This window comes from Accipiter gentilis, chromosome 5 (genome assembly GCF_929443795.1).
Source record: "Accipiter gentilis chromosome 5, bAccGen1.1, whole genome shotgun sequence".
Lineage (NCBI taxonomy): Eukaryota > Metazoa > Chordata > Aves > Accipitriformes > Accipitridae > Astur > Astur gentilis.
Genome location: NC_064884.1, coordinates 27,313,761 through 27,330,210, shown reverse-complemented (window position 1 = coordinate 27,330,210; position 16,450 = coordinate 27,313,761). Strand labels below are relative to the sequence as shown.

At 45.2% G+C, this 16,450-nt stretch overlaps 1 protein-coding gene across 1 annotated transcript in view; it reads left to right on the top strand.

Moving 5' to 3' along the window:
- Positions 1-9,642: 9,642 nt before the first annotated feature.
- TXLNB (taxilin beta) overlaps positions 9,643-16,450 on the top strand; it is a 30,045-nt gene continuing 23,237 nt past the window's right edge. Inside the window, exons 1-3 of the mRNA XM_049801602.1 lie at positions 9,643-10,045; positions 12,003-12,094; positions 16,123-16,293. Coding sequence (XP_049657559.1) covers positions 9,643-10,045; positions 12,003-12,094; positions 16,123-16,293 — 666 coding nt within the window. The remainder of the gene's footprint in view (positions 10,046-12,002; positions 12,095-16,122; positions 16,294-16,450) is intronic.

Below are 16,450 nucleotides of genomic sequence, written 5' to 3'. Positions count from 1 at the left end.
GGCCCAGATGTTTACGACATTTCTATTGAAGTAAATTAAACCCAGTGGAGATCAGTCTTGACAGACTTTGCATTGGGACCTCATAGGAATCTCCCAACACTGGTTCAGCTGTAGCTGCCCACTGCAGGGAAACGCTGCCGGACTCAGCAAGCTTCTGACTTCTAGACTACTGCTTATAGCTCACTGTGCTTCTGTGTCTCAAGACATTTATGAGGGTTCTTTCTAAATTCTAATTATACATTTTGCGTTACAAGCATTTCTAAATTCTTCATACATGCATACTTTCGTTATATACCCTACATGTCTGCTTGCTACTATATATTATCATGTTGTAAGTATAATATATCATTATATAATGGCATAAGTATATGATGGTACATATTTAAACAGAATGGATCAATTTTATTTCCAATATAATTGACTGAGGTAATGGTATGAAAGGAATTGGTTCTGCCCAGGTACAATATAATTCGAAAGACTTGTATCTTTCCAAAAATTAACCAAAACCTGTTCAGCAGGAAAGTCGTGAAGTACTCCTGCGGGTTCTTAGTGGGGGTTCTGTGCTAGAATCAAAAAATGATGCTCTCACTGATACAGATCTGGCACTGAAGTGGCAGACTATGGCAGTCCACTTCAGTCTGCATCCCCGTGTGTGATGGGACCAGGATTGGTTGTCTCCAGATTTTCTTGTGCCGCTGGCAAGCAGGGTCTCACAGAGAAGAGCCGCTACAATTTGCAGAGGGGTGCAGACAGCTCTTTTCTGGACAGTGCAGAAGGCAGGAGACCCTCCCCATCCTCTTCACCTTCTGCCAAGACACTGGCCTGCAGGCGAAATCAGTCTGTATGGCTTCCAGGGGATATTAGGGCTTCTGGAGAAATTAAGCTTCCACTTGGGTGGAAGAAGAATTAAGGCTTGCATTTGCTTGTGGTGAAAAAGAAACCCTCAAAACTTTTTAAAGTGCTTTTAACCAACACAGTATTGCCTTCAGACAGTCTGCATTTTTTAAAGCCCTTGAGCATTTGAGAGACAGACTCTAAACCTGAACCATCGGTCTTTCGCCTAAACCTTCCCATGGCACACAAAAAGAATACACTAAAACCCTGTAAGTAACTGTTTCAATGCCAATGACATTAGCACTTGAGGGAGGGGGGAGAGCATCAGCAGGTGAGAGCTGAATGTTGCAGTTGAGGGAAATGGCCTGGGGAAAGAAAGGGAAAAAATACGTCAGAAAAAGATAGGAAGAAAACCCAAAAGCTTCAATAGCATTGACTTAATGATGAACTTATCCTTCCACTTGGTAAGACTGAATTCATTGAATATCATATAGAGCAGGTCATAAATATAGGTAGAAATTTACTGACTAGTTTGGGGTTTTTTTCCCCTGCAAAGCCTATGTCTTCAGTAGATGTATGCTGCCTATGATTATGTTTAATCCAGAAACAGGCAATTTCTGTGTAACAATACCAATGACCTCAGCTGAAATGCCACTGCACAACAAGGAGAGTGTAGGGTTATGGATATGCAATCAAGCTCACAACTGAACACAACTGAAAAATAAATTCAGCCTTGTAACAGCAAAGTCTCAGATTGGTCTAGCTTTAATATGAGGAAGGTGCATTTCTCCTTTTTTCTCATGGATTAGAGAAAGCTTTTCTTTCTCTTCCCCTAAACAGGGACATGAAATGCCCAGAGCATTGCAAAAGCAGAAACCTCAGAAGCAGTGCAGGTTTCAGAGAGTGTTTTCAGCCAGCTCTCTCCTCAGCTTGCCAGATGCAACCATCCCAGCGTGCAGAGTCCCAATGCCAGTTGGTCGGTTGTCCTCAGCATGTAAATTGCCGGCATGGCAGTTTCAACACACTGCTCTGAATTTCTCAGTCTGAGTTTCCTTTTCCATTCTTAAGGTGGTTGTTTCAATTCACAGGCCAAAATCCAGCCCCTTTTAATCTTTTGGAGCTACACACGCATACTGCCCACGTACTCAGGAACACTGCTTTTATCTGCTCCTTTGTGTTCCCTGACTGTACCAGAGACTGTTTTCTTTACTCGCATATTTAGGAGCAATTCAGAACATGTAGCTCTGCATTTCTTGTAGCTAGTTTTTACAATGACGACCCCAGCTCATTTCCTGTTATCAGTACGTTCTCATGTCTCAAGGACATGACCAGGTTTCCACCGCCTAGTGAATCCTCGCATGTCATTTGAGCTGCAATAAGAGTCTGCGTGCATGCTGTCAGTCTGTTGCAAAAATGAGCTAACACATAATAGCTTTAGCCCCAGTGAAAGAAGGCAAAGCTGAACGTGTCTTGCCTTGTGTTTGCCAAGGAGTGAGGATATGCTGGAGTAACTTTCTGCAACTCGGCTGTTGCTTAGCTCCTTGGTAGCTCAGTTGTGCGTTTTGATCTCAGAAACCCTGGAGCTGATTTTATTTCAAAAGAAAAATGAACAGGGGACTGGAACAGGAGAATTCTCCAGTCAAAACAGGAGGAGCACAAGGAGCCCACACAAGCACTCTTATCTTCCCTGATATTCTGCTGGCTCGCTCTGCCCTGTCACAAACAACCCCAGAGCTTTATCTTCTCTCAAAACACGTCCAGCCAGTTTCCAAACCCCTCCAAAAGATTCACAGAAGCAGCCCCCCACCTTGCAAACTGCCTTTCATTATCCTTAAATCTGTGACTTTCTTAGGAGCACTACCGAGACACTTCAGACAGTGTCTGAAGAAGATTTGGAGAACTGATTTTTTGTTAAGCCACAATGCCTATGCATCCACAGAGAGTATGAGCTGCCTTTTCCAAGTAGATAAATAAGATTAATGAGAAACCACACCACATATGTTCTTTCCGCCCCACAGACACAGATATCTTCACAAATATTGTAGGACCTTTAGTCCTCTCCAGTGAAAGTCTGGGATGCTCTAACTTACGGACTATTTCTGAGCCAGTACTTCTTGATACTGAACTGCCCAGTACTGTTTTTTCATATATCTCTCGTAAATCCGGTGCAAAACATTTCTGGATGCTCTAGTGCCATGCAACAACGGGTCCATTTGAGGGCTTACTCCAAAACATTGTACCATATATGTGTTTTTCCTCCTAATGTTGTTCTAAGCATTATTATTTTTCACTGGAGCCAAAGTCCTGTTTCCCTTCTTATAGCACTGGCTGCCACTTCCGCTACCAGCCTATCACTTCTCAGTCGTTTGCATATTTGTGCATTAAACTGACCTACATCTCTCTCTAGGGAGTGGGCAGCAGATGGTCCTCAGGCCATCTGGCATCTCAAGATGCTGCCTGAGTGGCTGGTGGGTCACAGAAGTGGGAGATGCTGGTTGCTGGATAAACAGCGTTCAGCTGAGCTCCCTGGGGAGCGCTCTGCTTGTTTGTATAAACGACTTTGGGCCAACGTGAGCCGGTACAGTAACGTGCAAAAAGTAGGTCAGAGAGGTTACCTTGGCAGCGACAAGAACATTTGTTTGGGAGCTACTGGGATCAGGGGGACAGCTATACCAGCCATCTCCATTAGCATTGCTGCCCCCGTAGGAGAAGCTGGTCAATTCACTGGAGGGGCACCACGGTGGCTGGGGCTGCGGCACTTGTCCCATGAGGAGAGGTTGGGTGAAGTGGGATGTTCAGCCTGGAGAAGAGACAGCTTTGAGAGCCCCTAACTGCAGCCCCACAGTACCTATGAGGAGATTATCAAGAAGACAGAGACTGGCTCTTCGTAGGGGTGTAAGGTGGGAGAACAGGAGACAATGGGCACAAGCTGAAACAGGGGAAGTTCAGGCTAGGTATAAGGAGAAATTTTTCCACCGCGAGGACAGTTGGGCAGGAGAACGGACTTCCCAGAGAGGTCATGCAGTCTCCATCCCCGGAGGTTTTTAAGACTAATATAAAGTCCTGAGAGACCAGGTCTAAGCGCACAGCGTGAGCTTGCTTTGAGCAAGAGGTTGAACTAAAGACCTCCTGTGGTCCCTTTCAGACAGTGAGTCTATGATTAAGAATCAGTCTGGGTTTTAACAAATCCTGCCCAAATCCCAGGTTGCAAAGGGCAGTCACAGCTGCGAGCTGAAATTATGGAAAGCCATCCCAGTCTTTCTGGTGCAGACAGAAAACTTAGACCAAGTTTGACCAACCCATAGTCAATACAGACAAATTTCATGCAGTGCAAAGTGTCAAGCCGTTGAAGGATTAAGCCCTAACTTTCAAGGGTAGAGCCGTGTATGAATCCCTCCTTTATTTTCTCTTTCTGAGGGCCCGAGTCTTTAATCTCTCATGCTATCTCTGTCAGAGCAGGGAATAGCCAACATAGCTGGCTTACACTGCCAGCTAGCAGGCAGCCTCCCTGCTCGCCTATCAGAGCCTGTCCCCTGCAAAGCGCGCATTCAGTCTCCGCCGTGTTTGCTCCTGCTGTGTCATTCTGTCCTTCCCCCGTCGCTTAGTCTTCCCGTCCCTCTTCCCTCGGTGGCAGGATTACAGTACCAGTGTCCTGCTGCTGGCGTGCCCTTGTCTGAGCTTTCTGCCTGACTTTTTTTCTCTGCTCAGCTCTTCTCTTTGCTCTGGTAAGTCTGATGAACAGTTTCCTTGCTGTCACTGCTTGGTGGCATGGTGCAAGGGTTTTATTCTAAGTACTTCCCTTTGGGACTGTCAGCCCACGTTTTCTAGGAATAGCCTTAAAAGCCTGGGCACTGTGTGATGTGTGAGGAAAACAGGTGAGTATCTAAGGCTATTGGTGAAAGTAAGAAATGCTTCTCTAAAGAGTGATCAAAAAGATTTCAGCTGACTTTGGTAGAGCTTGCCTTTAAGTAAGACTAGGGGCCATGGCTGGTTTGCTACAACAATAAGTGATCGAGACTCAGGTGCCACATGAGACTTCAGAAAGTCTCTGAGTTTGGTTCTTTCCATGCTTGTATGGAAACCTGCCGTGAAGCCTCCAAACCTTTGTTCAGTTTTGTACTAGAAAACTGTGCATAAATCATAAAGCTGTGAAAATGTAGCATGTAGTTGATAAAGCTGATTTTATCACTGCTTTCTGAAGTAATACACAGGACAGTGTCTAGGCTATAACAAGGCACTTGTATTTTTCTGGAGGGTAATTGGAGCTACAGTAATGTGGGCCATTCCAGAGTTTAATGTGTGCTGCTTTGAGGTGTTATGATCAATCTGGTGTTATGCTGAGGTAAAAATTCAGAGTTTATCAGCATATGCTGGCTGGTGTAAGCGTATGGAACACTTTGTTTTAGAGAATTGTGTGTGTGTATGTGAATTTTGAGCATAAAGTGCTAAATACTATTACCCATTTTAGAAGCGCTTAAAATAACTCCTGGCTGCAGAGCAGGTGCCATGTGTCCTTCTGCTGGATAGATGGGGAGGCAAGAGCTAAATATAGACCAGTTTGTAAACCCTCCAGGAGTTCAAGCTGCAAGAAGGGAAGGAGGAAGCAATTCCCGTGAGAAGGAAGGGGAAGCGCTCTGTTTAAAAAAGATAAACAAAACTCTGCTACAGCATGCAAGACAGTCTGCAAGAGAAGCTAAGAAGACGACGTCTGTTTTGTGCTTTGTTCCTGCCAGGACAGTGCCTTGGCAGCAGTGTCCGCTCCAGCGGTGCGAGAGGCAGGCTGACGCAGCCCAGCACCGGGGATGGTTTTCCCAGCAGCAGAGGGATGGCTATTGCAGCTCTGCTAAATCAGGCGCTGGCTCTTGCCGACTGACCTTTTACTTCGGAGGTACTGGCTGATTGCAAAGCACAGTGAAGGCAAATCGTGCCATAAATGTGAAATGGTAAGGGAAGTGGTCAGAGACAAACAAACTCAGCACTTTACCAGACTGAGCTTAGCAGCACACCTTTTTCTGTTGCCTCTAAGTGCAGCTGTGGCTGTGCTGTGTGCTCAGCCCTGTTTTGTGCCTTCGGGGCCAACCGCCGACTGCTGCTGCCCCAAGCACCAACCTCACTGTGGGACGGCAGGCATGGCCACGAGTCCTCCTACAGAAAGGCATCAGCCTGGGACCGGCGTCTGTCACCTCCCACCTGTGACTGGAGGTCACCCGTGCCCCAGGTTGCTGCATTGCTCTCCCGGCTTATCCCAAGTTTTTAACGGAGGAAGGAGGAGAATGGAGAGGAGCCGCTCCCGCAGTGGGGAGGCAGGAACACCCTCTGGCTCTCAGGGATGTTTCCCACTGGAGGAGAGGAGGACCAGAGTGACTACCTGTAGGCAGCAACCAAAGGTGTCTGGGATCAAACTTCCTTCCAAAACACCAGGGCCACAAAAGATACTGACCTCGGGACTGTAGAACAGGTCTGGGATTTGGGAGCGGAGGAGGAAAAGAGTAAACAAGATGCAATGCTCAGACTCAGTCAGATAACTGGTCAGTCCTCCCCCTCGCCATAAAACAGGATAAGGCCGTGTTGGAAATTCAGGTGTCTGGAGGCAACAGTAATGGTAGTAGGAGTTGCAGACCTCAGGAGGTGGATAGTCTAAAATTGGGCAAGTCTAAAATTCCTTAAGGAGCCAAGGAATTCCTCTTCTGTGCTCAGCCACCTAATTTTTAGGCTTTACTGTGTCTAAGATAGTGTATAATGTAAACACTTTTGGTCTTGCTGAGATTGGCGCCAAAAGTCTTTTATGGCCTGATAAGGAAGAATTCCTGATGTACATCAAGGTTAAACAGGCTGGAGCACGGGGAGGACTGCGGCCAACTGCAGTAAAATCTCCCAGCATCAAAGGCTGTAAGTGGGCTGCTCTCAGCAGATGATAGCTGCCCTGTCTCCCTAAATATAAACTCCATGACATTGTGGAAGCTGTTATGAAAAACAAAGTACAGACGGCTTAACAGGCATTTTGTTTGTGCTTGAAAGTAGTTATCAGACCTCTGGTTTAGCCTGAAGGAGAATGGAATAAAACATTGAAATACTTATTTGTGTGTGTAAATACAAACCCCAGTATGACCCAGCAGGTGTGCACCTTGGGTTAAAGGTTCATCACTGAGTATTTCTGTGGTTCCTGCCTCCTCACTGTTCCAGGATGGTGGCCTGAACCTCAGCAGATGTGAATTGCCATGGTTTCAGAGACTGATTATAACTAATCCCTTCCTAGCCAGGAATGTATGTTAGGGAAGATTTCCTGCAAGGCCAGCTTTTAAATATCTCATGCCCTTGATTCCAAACATCTAGTTTCTCTTTCATTCACCCATGTTTTTCCCTTGTTACTGAGAAACACCGTGCATAAATCGATCGCCGCTGTGGATTTAAAGCCTACTGTGTTTGCAGGCATGCTTCATGATTCACGTAGGAGGAAGCCTTTAGCTGGATGGTGCCGCTCCATGAGCGATGCAGCTGGGAGTTGGGAGGCAGCCAAGAGAGAGAGTCAGGGTGCAGTGAGAACCGCGTCAATTTGTGCCATCTTACAAAGAGGGGGAGATAGTTGGAAGAGAATTTCATATTTGGAAATGGAGCATTTAGTGATCCTGTTCTCCTTCTGTGATCAATGTATCACAAAAATAGCTAGTTTAAATTGGGGATATACTTTGTGAGACTTTTGTTCTGTCTAGACAAGCATTGGTGATCCTGGGTTTTCTAGCTGATTGATCGCCAATTGCCAATTAGCTCAAATTAATTAATACAATTGTAAACACTAGTCTGAACATGTCAGAGATAAACACGTATTTTGTGGAGCTTCTGGCTTAGCATTTACAATAATCTTACTGACCTTGAATTAATTGGCAGTCAATTAACTCTAGTTAAAACAAGATCATAAACTGCAGCCTAAAATTCATGCTATCTAGAATTATTTAAGTAAATTGCACATGTAGACTAATCCTTCAATGTAAAATAAACTAAATATGACATACAATCAGACAGATATAATTTTACAATCACTGTGCAGTGATATAATGACCATGCCACAAGCAGGAAGGAAAGAATGGGATGCATCTGTCCAACAGGGTCTGTGAGACCAGGTCCAGCTACCTTCCCAAACTGTTCCTGCTGGCGAATTGTACCTGTGGGAGGACTGCAGGGGCATGGATTTATAGCTAACAGTTTTCAAGCACATCCTGAGGCTCACTCAAAGTTTTCAATTATTTGCTTGAGAGATGGTAAACCATAATATTTGACTATCTATCTTCTCTGTAAGCCCAGTCAAATAGCTAGACAATCAAATCTTGAAAAACATTGCCTTAGCGATGGCCATCACCGTACTTCCAAACATCACTGTGAGTGGGGAGAGTTTAATAACAAACACTGGGTCATGTATTACAATAAATTACATCTCTCTTATCATATACCGCCCTTGGCCAAGTTAGTTTATGATTTTGAAAGCTGTAGGAATTTAGACAACATAGAAGATAGACGTTAACGGCCAACTGAACAGGGAAGAAAATGCTTCCCAGTTAGCTCCACGTTTTCAAAACAAGTTGTCTTTTAAAAAATAAGAAAGCAACCACCTCAGACACTGGGACAGAATGAAGAAAGCAATCTTCTTCCTTTCTTCATTCCCCACTGGCACCACTGTAAATCGTATCATTAAAGGGATGCTAGTTGCAGGGCGAGACCCAGCTGTGCAACCCGTGCCTCTGCACTACCTCCTGAGGGCAATGCAGTGGTGACAGCAGCTCTGCTGGCCCTCTGAGAAAGAAGGAGCCTTTCTACACTGAGTTTTCCAGCCTCATGCAGTCAGAGATGCTGTTTCTGCCGGCCTACACCTTGCAGGAGCTGGGAGCAGGTGCCCAGGATGCTCTCACTGGCACCCTCATTGCCAGGTCCTGGGGAAGCTGGAGCCGTCTCCGGAGGAACACAGATACGTTGGAGGCTCTGTATTCACCTGGCTGCGTGCAGCCGCTCAATGACATGGGAAAACAGAAGCCTCCCTTTGCAAATTGGCAACAAATTAGCTGAAATTCACCCTAGAAAACCACACAGACTATCAACCCATGTTACGCCTGGTCGGTTTTTCTTCTCTGTGATTTATTCCGTATTTCGTATTTTGTCAAACAAGCTGTCAGCAGCAAGCAGCAAGTACAAGAGAAGAGTGGTTTATAGCTGTTTATCTTATTCTTTTCCATTATTGTGACAGTGCCAAGCCAGGCCTCTTGTAGATCAAGCACCATGCTGGGCCCTCCAAGAGCACAGTGCAATTTTCTGTGCACAGATTTCATTTAAAATATTCCTTTTTCACGATTATTGACTTAAGATGTGCCAACGGGGGAGAAATAGGAAATGAAATTGATGCAGCTCTGAAGTGAAGCTGCCCATATCAGTAACCAGCATTGCAGGTAAACAGGTCAAGAAAAGTAAACATGTAGCAAATAGTATGTTCAGGGAGGGAAATTGTATAAATGACTTGGGTGTCATTTCGTGTGTTATCGCTGGCAATGGGAATACGAGGTTTTGATTTTTAAGTACTAGCTTTGGGCAGGCTTTTCCTCTTGGAAGGTATATAATTTGCTTTTCTCCCTGCAGGCAAATCACCTTGGTTGTTTGTTTAAGTGCGACATATTTATCAAGCCAGAGCCAACGGACGGGCTGCCGTCCCAAATTCCACACAAAATCACTCATGTGCTGGCCGAGCTTCCCTAACAGCTAGAAGACTAATTTCATGTGCTTTTAAATTAACCCTCCATTTGTTTGCTGTCAGGTACCACACCAAGTATGGAGAATGACCAGTCTCCCACCTCGAGCGGGCAGGACGTACAGGGGCAGAGCGGGGAGAAAGCCGCCCCCAGCTCCCAGCCCCCTGCTACAGCCCCCACGGAGCAGCCGAGCCCCCGGCCCGAAGCAGCCGTGTGCGACATCTCGGAGGAGCTGAGCCGGCAGCTGGAAGACATTATTAAAACCTATGGGTCTGCCACGAGCCTGATGGAGAAGGAAAGTGCCGCTACGGGAACCGACAGACCTGAAAAGGGAGAGCCGGGCAGCGTGGAGGATGCCGAGTATGAGGATGCGAATGAGGAGAGTGAGAAAGAGAAGCTGGCTCCTGGGGATGCTTCCAGAGCAAAGGAGCCCAGCTGCAGCAAGGAGCAAAAGCTGGAGAAGAAAATCCTGAAAGGACTAGGCAAGTACTTATGTACTTTAACGCAGCGCTTCTGCTAACAGAAGTAAAACCTCCCTGGTCCTTGCTCTTTCCTGTGTTAAGCCTCTGCCGTGGAGGTAACCTCTAGTTACCACTGAAAACTGCAATATAACTTTTCTCTAATTGATAATTATTTTCAGCAATTACCTGACAGACACATATAGGCTGTATCAGATATTAGTCCTTTTAAAAAGACAGAAATCTAGGATTATATCACACAGTTCTGATGTACTATTGGGCCACCCAAACTAGTTAGCCGAAGCTGTGAGCCTGACAACACACTGCAGAAAGTTGCTTCGTAGACAAAGGAAAACCTGGCCTCGCGTTTGTGCCTCAGTAAATTTTCTCTTCCCCTGCTTCCTCAGGTATGACTTCTCAGTGGTCCTAACAGTGCTAATGGTGCTATTATGCGGCATGGGAATCTGCAGAACAAATTCTCCATCATACCCAGGTTATTTTTCATCTAGCAGACCTCCAGCCTCGCGATGGACTATATGAAATAAGCCAATACACTTATTCTTTCTAAGCACAGTGCTTAGAGAGCACTTTGGCCGCGGCAGGGCTCCGTTAGCAGAGCTAGAAACAAGGCTCAGCGAGTTTTTGTAAAGTATGTCCTTTCTGCTGGACAGCCACTAGAGAGCAATGTAGTTACATCCCAATCTAGTAAGCATGTAATTTATTTCCCTTCCTACATTTAACTCGGGCCAATCTTCAAGCCCTTCTTCGTGAGAACCCAAACCCAGCCACAGACGAATCCTATAGAAAAATCACTGCAGGACGTTCTCACAGGCAACGGACTAAGCATAGGACAGACCGGGGACTTTTCCCCAAATTTCTTGAACGTCCAGGAGAAAGAAAGTTCCTCAGTTTCTATTGCCTTGGCTTTGGTGCAGTTATTGGTACCTCTCCAAGATCAGTGAAAACACTACCAAAGCACAGTTCTCCAGTTGCACTTGCAACAGTTTTCACTCCAGGATTTGATTTGAGCTCTCTTCAACTTCTTTATACTGGTGCTGTAGAGGGAACTTAGTGTGAAATAGAGGATTTTCTCCCCAGGCAGTACTCCTGGACTGCACTAGAAGTAGAAAAAGTCCAGCCTAAAGCAGAAAGCAAATTTGGGAAAGAGCCTTGGGCAAGAGGAGCATTTGGAAAAGCACAGCCAAGCCCCTGGCACCACCGCCATCCTTATCTCCAGGGTCACCAGGGACATTTTGTATTTGATGAACAAGCAGTGTTCAAGCTCCAGCTCATACTCAGGGCTGAAGTTAATACCAAGAGTTATCAGAAGAGAAGCAATACATAACTGGCTATGCAGCGATTTAGATATGCACACCCAGATAGTTACTAGACTGTCTCTGTATCCGTAGTCTCTTCATGAAGTCAGAGAACTGATTTATCACTATTACGTAGCCCTGACCTGGCTGGCAGTACCCCCTGTTCTCTGATTGTTTCCACCCACAACATAGTCTCCATACCTAACTTAAATTTTCTTATGTCTTGTGCAGGTTGAGCAGCACAGGAGCTGAGTATGCCAGCTTTGATCAGTTTTTGCCTGCAAAGAGATCTGGTTTCTGAGTCTTTGGGGTCCAGGCACTTTCCATCCTATTTCAGTCAAATGTGCCATATACGTGACCCAGTCATGTTGCAAAAACATTAAATGAAAATCAGACTATACAGGACAAAAGCATTTCACAGCCAATGCTTTTCCTAGAAGACAGCACATTACTGAGGTCTGAAATGGAGGAAAAATCAAGCATGTTTGTTCTTATGGGGAGAAGAAAACCCAAAACATTCATAGCAAAAACTATTCCCTTCCTTCCAAAATGCCTCATTTCTCCCTGAGTTTTTACAGATCCATGCATCAAACAACCAATTTCATAACAGTACATCAGCTACAAACTACCTCTACCATCAAATCTCTGCTTCTTTGTTTTTTAAGGGAAGGAAGCCACCCTACTGATGCAAAGTTTGAACAAGCTGAATACTCCAGAGGAGAAGCTGGACCTTTTATTTAAGAAGTATGCTGAGCTGGTTAGTACAGCATTGGTTCTTTTCTGTGCAAACTGTATATGCAGGAAGGGATAAAAAACATATGCCATGCAGCATGGTCAAACCTCATATAGTAGTAGTGTCTGCCCTGTTAAGTGAATCCCAAAGTAATTGTGAGGGTCAAATAACCATTTATGGGTGGGAAGGAGTAAAAAAGCAAAAAAGTAAGGAAAACAAGCTGGACTTGGGGTTAAAAAGTTGATGAGGCAGAATATTTGTACTTAAAGGCAAATCTACCAAACCGATCCACACTGGAGACTAGTGTCTAGGCTCCTGCCTTCACCTTCTGCAAGGAGTTTTTCATACCTCTATATGCAGGTATTGCTTTAAATTACATATCAGTGTGGTGGGTTGACCCTGGCTGGGTGCCAGGTGCCCACCAAAGCCGCTCTATCACTCCCCCTCCTCAGCTGGACAGGGGGGGAGAAAATATAACAAAAGGCTCGTGGTCAAGATAAGGACAGTTTAATCAAGTGAAAGCAAAGGTCATGCACGAAAGCAAAGAAAACCAAATGATGTTATTCTCTACTTCCCATCAGCAGGTGATGCCTGGCCACTTCCTGGGAAGCAGGGGTTATGTGCCCTCCCAAGATCTTGCCCAGCCCCAGCCTGCCATTGAGGGGGGCAAAAATGTTGGAGAGACGGCCTTGAAGCTGTGCCAGCACTGCTCAGCAGTAGCCAAATCACTGGTGTGTTATCAACACCTTTCTAGCTACCAATGCAGAGCACAGCACTACGAGGGCTGCTATGGGGAGAATTAACTCCATCTCAGCCAGACCCAATACAATCAGTGATGTAATCAAAATGAAAATAATACAAGGCTTAGGATAAAATGTTAGGAAGCAGAACATCAGAAAAATAGAGAACTGAGGCTAATCGTGAGAGAAACCACAACACAGTGAAGAGTCAAAGACCCTGCCACCATAATGTCACCCCTGTAACTATGCCACCTACCTTGACTCTGTTCTTTCCACACTTAAGAGGAGTTATTTTCAGATCAAATATTTTCTTCTAAGTAGTTAAAGGACTCTATGGCCACAAGCTGTGGAAATCTTACAAATGAAAAGGCTGCAGCATTTTACAGCTTGCAGAGCACTGAAAAATGTGCCAAGCAGAACATTGACTTTATAATTGGGTTTATGCACAGATGTGTCCATGTCTCATCATAATGTGAAGTTCAGCTTTTCTTTTTTTTCATGTAAAATTCTCTGATTTCATAAATTGGGCTCAGGCTGTTTATGGTTTAGCTCATGCTTTAAGGGACTTCATGCCCACGGATTAACTGAAATAGGTCATCTTCTTCCTCTATCACGTACCCTCCCCTGCATTCAAACATCATTGGAGCACTGTATAAAACAGGGGCCATATTGCCAGTAACCCATGCAGGAGAAAGGTGCTAAAACATAAATTCAGAGCATTCAGTTTTGACATTCTGTGCAATGTCACTAAAATAAATCATTTACTAAATACAACTAAAAGCTTGTTGGAGAAAGCCTCACACTGCTCACTCAGCACAGCTGAGGGGTGTAGTGTGATTAATAACTTGTCAGCAGTGGGCTGTAGTAGTTACCACTCTCTGCTCCCTCGTGTCCATCCCCATCACACACCTGAGGTCACTTTTTGCCTTTGCTGTGTTGTTTTCCAGCCAGATCAGCTCCCTGGTCTGGTGAACTGTGTGCTGACACAAGCGCTTGTTGCAGCACCGCTCAGGGGAAGGCGCAGCCGTGTGCCAGGCTGACCCGGGGGCTGGCAATGGCTTCAGCTGCGCTAGATAGTGCTGCTGTGGGCTGTGGCTTAACGGGTTGCCTGTCCTCGGGGACCCTACGCAGCACCAGTGCTTCCCCACAGCCCCCCAGCTATATGCTACTTAACTGTTAGCTCGTGCCCTGGCACAGTCTATAGCGACGGGTACACCAGAAAATGGAAGGCATCAGGGAAGAGCACGGGCTGGTTTGAAGGAAGCCATACCTGCTGGGATGGGGAAGCAAGATGGGGTCGAGATAAAACTTATTTTCCTAAACTGAGAGTTTATGTCTCTAGGTCAGCCTTCCAAAATCAGAATTCCTTCTATTATAGCTAATAATTCATTAATTATTCTTAAAAAAATTATCATTGGCGGCCCTTTTGCCGTTCCTATTTACCAGTGAATTCCCTTCTTCAGTGCAAAAGTAACACCATGTCTTAGACGTTCCTGAGAACTTTGAAATATAAGTTTATAGTGCAAGTCATTTTTAAGGAAAAAAAAGAGCAAAAAAATGCTTGGAAGACTTCTCATATCACGATTAAGACCTGGTTTTTTCTAAGCCCCCTATCTCAAGCACAGCTTGAGGGAATCATCTAAAATTTGGATAAATCATTATCTGCTCAGCACAGGCTGCACATGCAAAATGTGAAGCAAAAAGAACCTTTTTTGTGTTTTTAAAAGGGAAGGGGAAGGGGCCAAAATCAAGCTTATAAAGGAAAACAAATCTCAGCCTTATTTACAGAGGGGCTATTTTTTCCCTACAATACCAGAAAAACGATTTCAGCTAGTGCAGCTTGATTAGATGCAAAAGCTCCTATTCTGATCTACAAGAGTAAAAAACACACAATACACATACTGAAAGTTGGGCATAAGCTGTAAATACACTCCAAGCTGGTGATTGCATTGTTTTGTGGTACGCCTAGCTGTGATTTGATTGATAATACACAGAGCTCTGTACTGTAAGCATAAATTACTGAACATCTGCAGAAAACAGATCCTCAGGCAGACAAAGTGTAAAATATGATGCCTGTTAATTGTCTTGTTTGAGCTGCACATCATTCCCCTGCACTCACAGACCTTCCCAGTCATATTGGGGTTAATGATTAATACTAGAGGTACTGTATTATTAGATAATGTAATTTTAATAGCAACAGTTACTATTAGGGTTTGCACATTGCAGCTCATGTGCTGCTGTTTTTCAACCAGCAAACATCTGGACTTCAGAAATATCTCTCAATGTATGCATGCCTGTGATACAGCGAGGAGGGCTGCTCTTGTGTTGGAACAGGAGATGAAATCTTTAAAAGCTTCAGAGGTGATATGCTTCTTTGTCGTTACTGTTTAATTTGCAGTGCAGGAAATTTTTCCAAAACAGCTGGTAATAGGCACATGTCAGAAGATATGACAAGTCTGTGTGGGGACTGCTATTGCAATTCTGTTGCTGCCCCTCATTCCCTCTCCAAATACACCCTTCTCCCCACCAGCCCTCTGGGGAAGGCAGGAGCCATGTACCCACAGAACAGCAGGTTCCCAAGTGAGCCTCAGGGACTGTTCATGTTTTCTTCATTAATTACATGGAGCCAAAGAGCCCTAAAGAGGTTTGATTCACCATAACCCACCCTTGTTGACGATAGGCCCTCCAAAAATGCAACTGACGGACGGTCCCATGTGCATCCACGAGCAAGAGGAGCCTGGTAAGAGGAGGTGCCCATGCGTCATTTTGGGGAGCTCTTCCCTGAAGAGCATTCTTCTCCATCAGCAGCAAAGCCCACACACAGATGGCATCCCTGCTCTCCAGCACCTCTTCTGCTGTTGTTTTTTTCCAGCAGGTTCCTGGTTATCTAGGAAGCCGTTTCTTTTTCAGGAAGCTGCAAAACAGAATGAGCGACTATTACATTATCTCATGATCTGGAGAAATCTCACTGCTTAAAGCACTACCGGCTGCTCCAGTTCCTAACGTTGAAACAAAAATAAAAACCTCACAGATGTCCTTCAAATAAATTCAAACCAAAGAAGGAAGGGCTGAAATGGTGTGACGAGTATTAAAAATTACGTTCACCCACCCACACTACAGCGCACTTGGGACTGTTGCAGCGAGCAGGCTTAGGACACCCTCCAGGTTGCTCACTCCTCTCCCATTAGTACTGATAAATACAGAACATTTTGAGGTTAAGAAAGTGTGAAGACTTTCCCAAAACCAAAAGAGCTCATTTTCTTTTCTTTCCTGTCCCTCTTTGTTTCATTTTAATCCCTGTTCCCCACACAGCTCGAAGAACATCGTGCCGAGCAGAAAAAGCTCAAGTACCTGCAGAAGAGGCAGGCCCAGATCACCAAGGAGAAGGACCAGCTGCAGAGCGAGCACAGCCGAGCCATCCTCGCTCGCAGCAAGCTTGAGAGCCTGTGCCGGGAGCTCCAGAGGCACAACAAAAACCTCAAGGTCAGTGGTGGCCTTATCAAGGTACCTGGCAGTGGCGGGGGGGGAGAAGATGCTGATGCCTTCCCATCTTGCTGTAGTACCAAATTGAAGACATGTTTGCATCTCCATGTGCAATATATAATTATATATACAGTCTTGTCTTGAGGCCCATTTACAC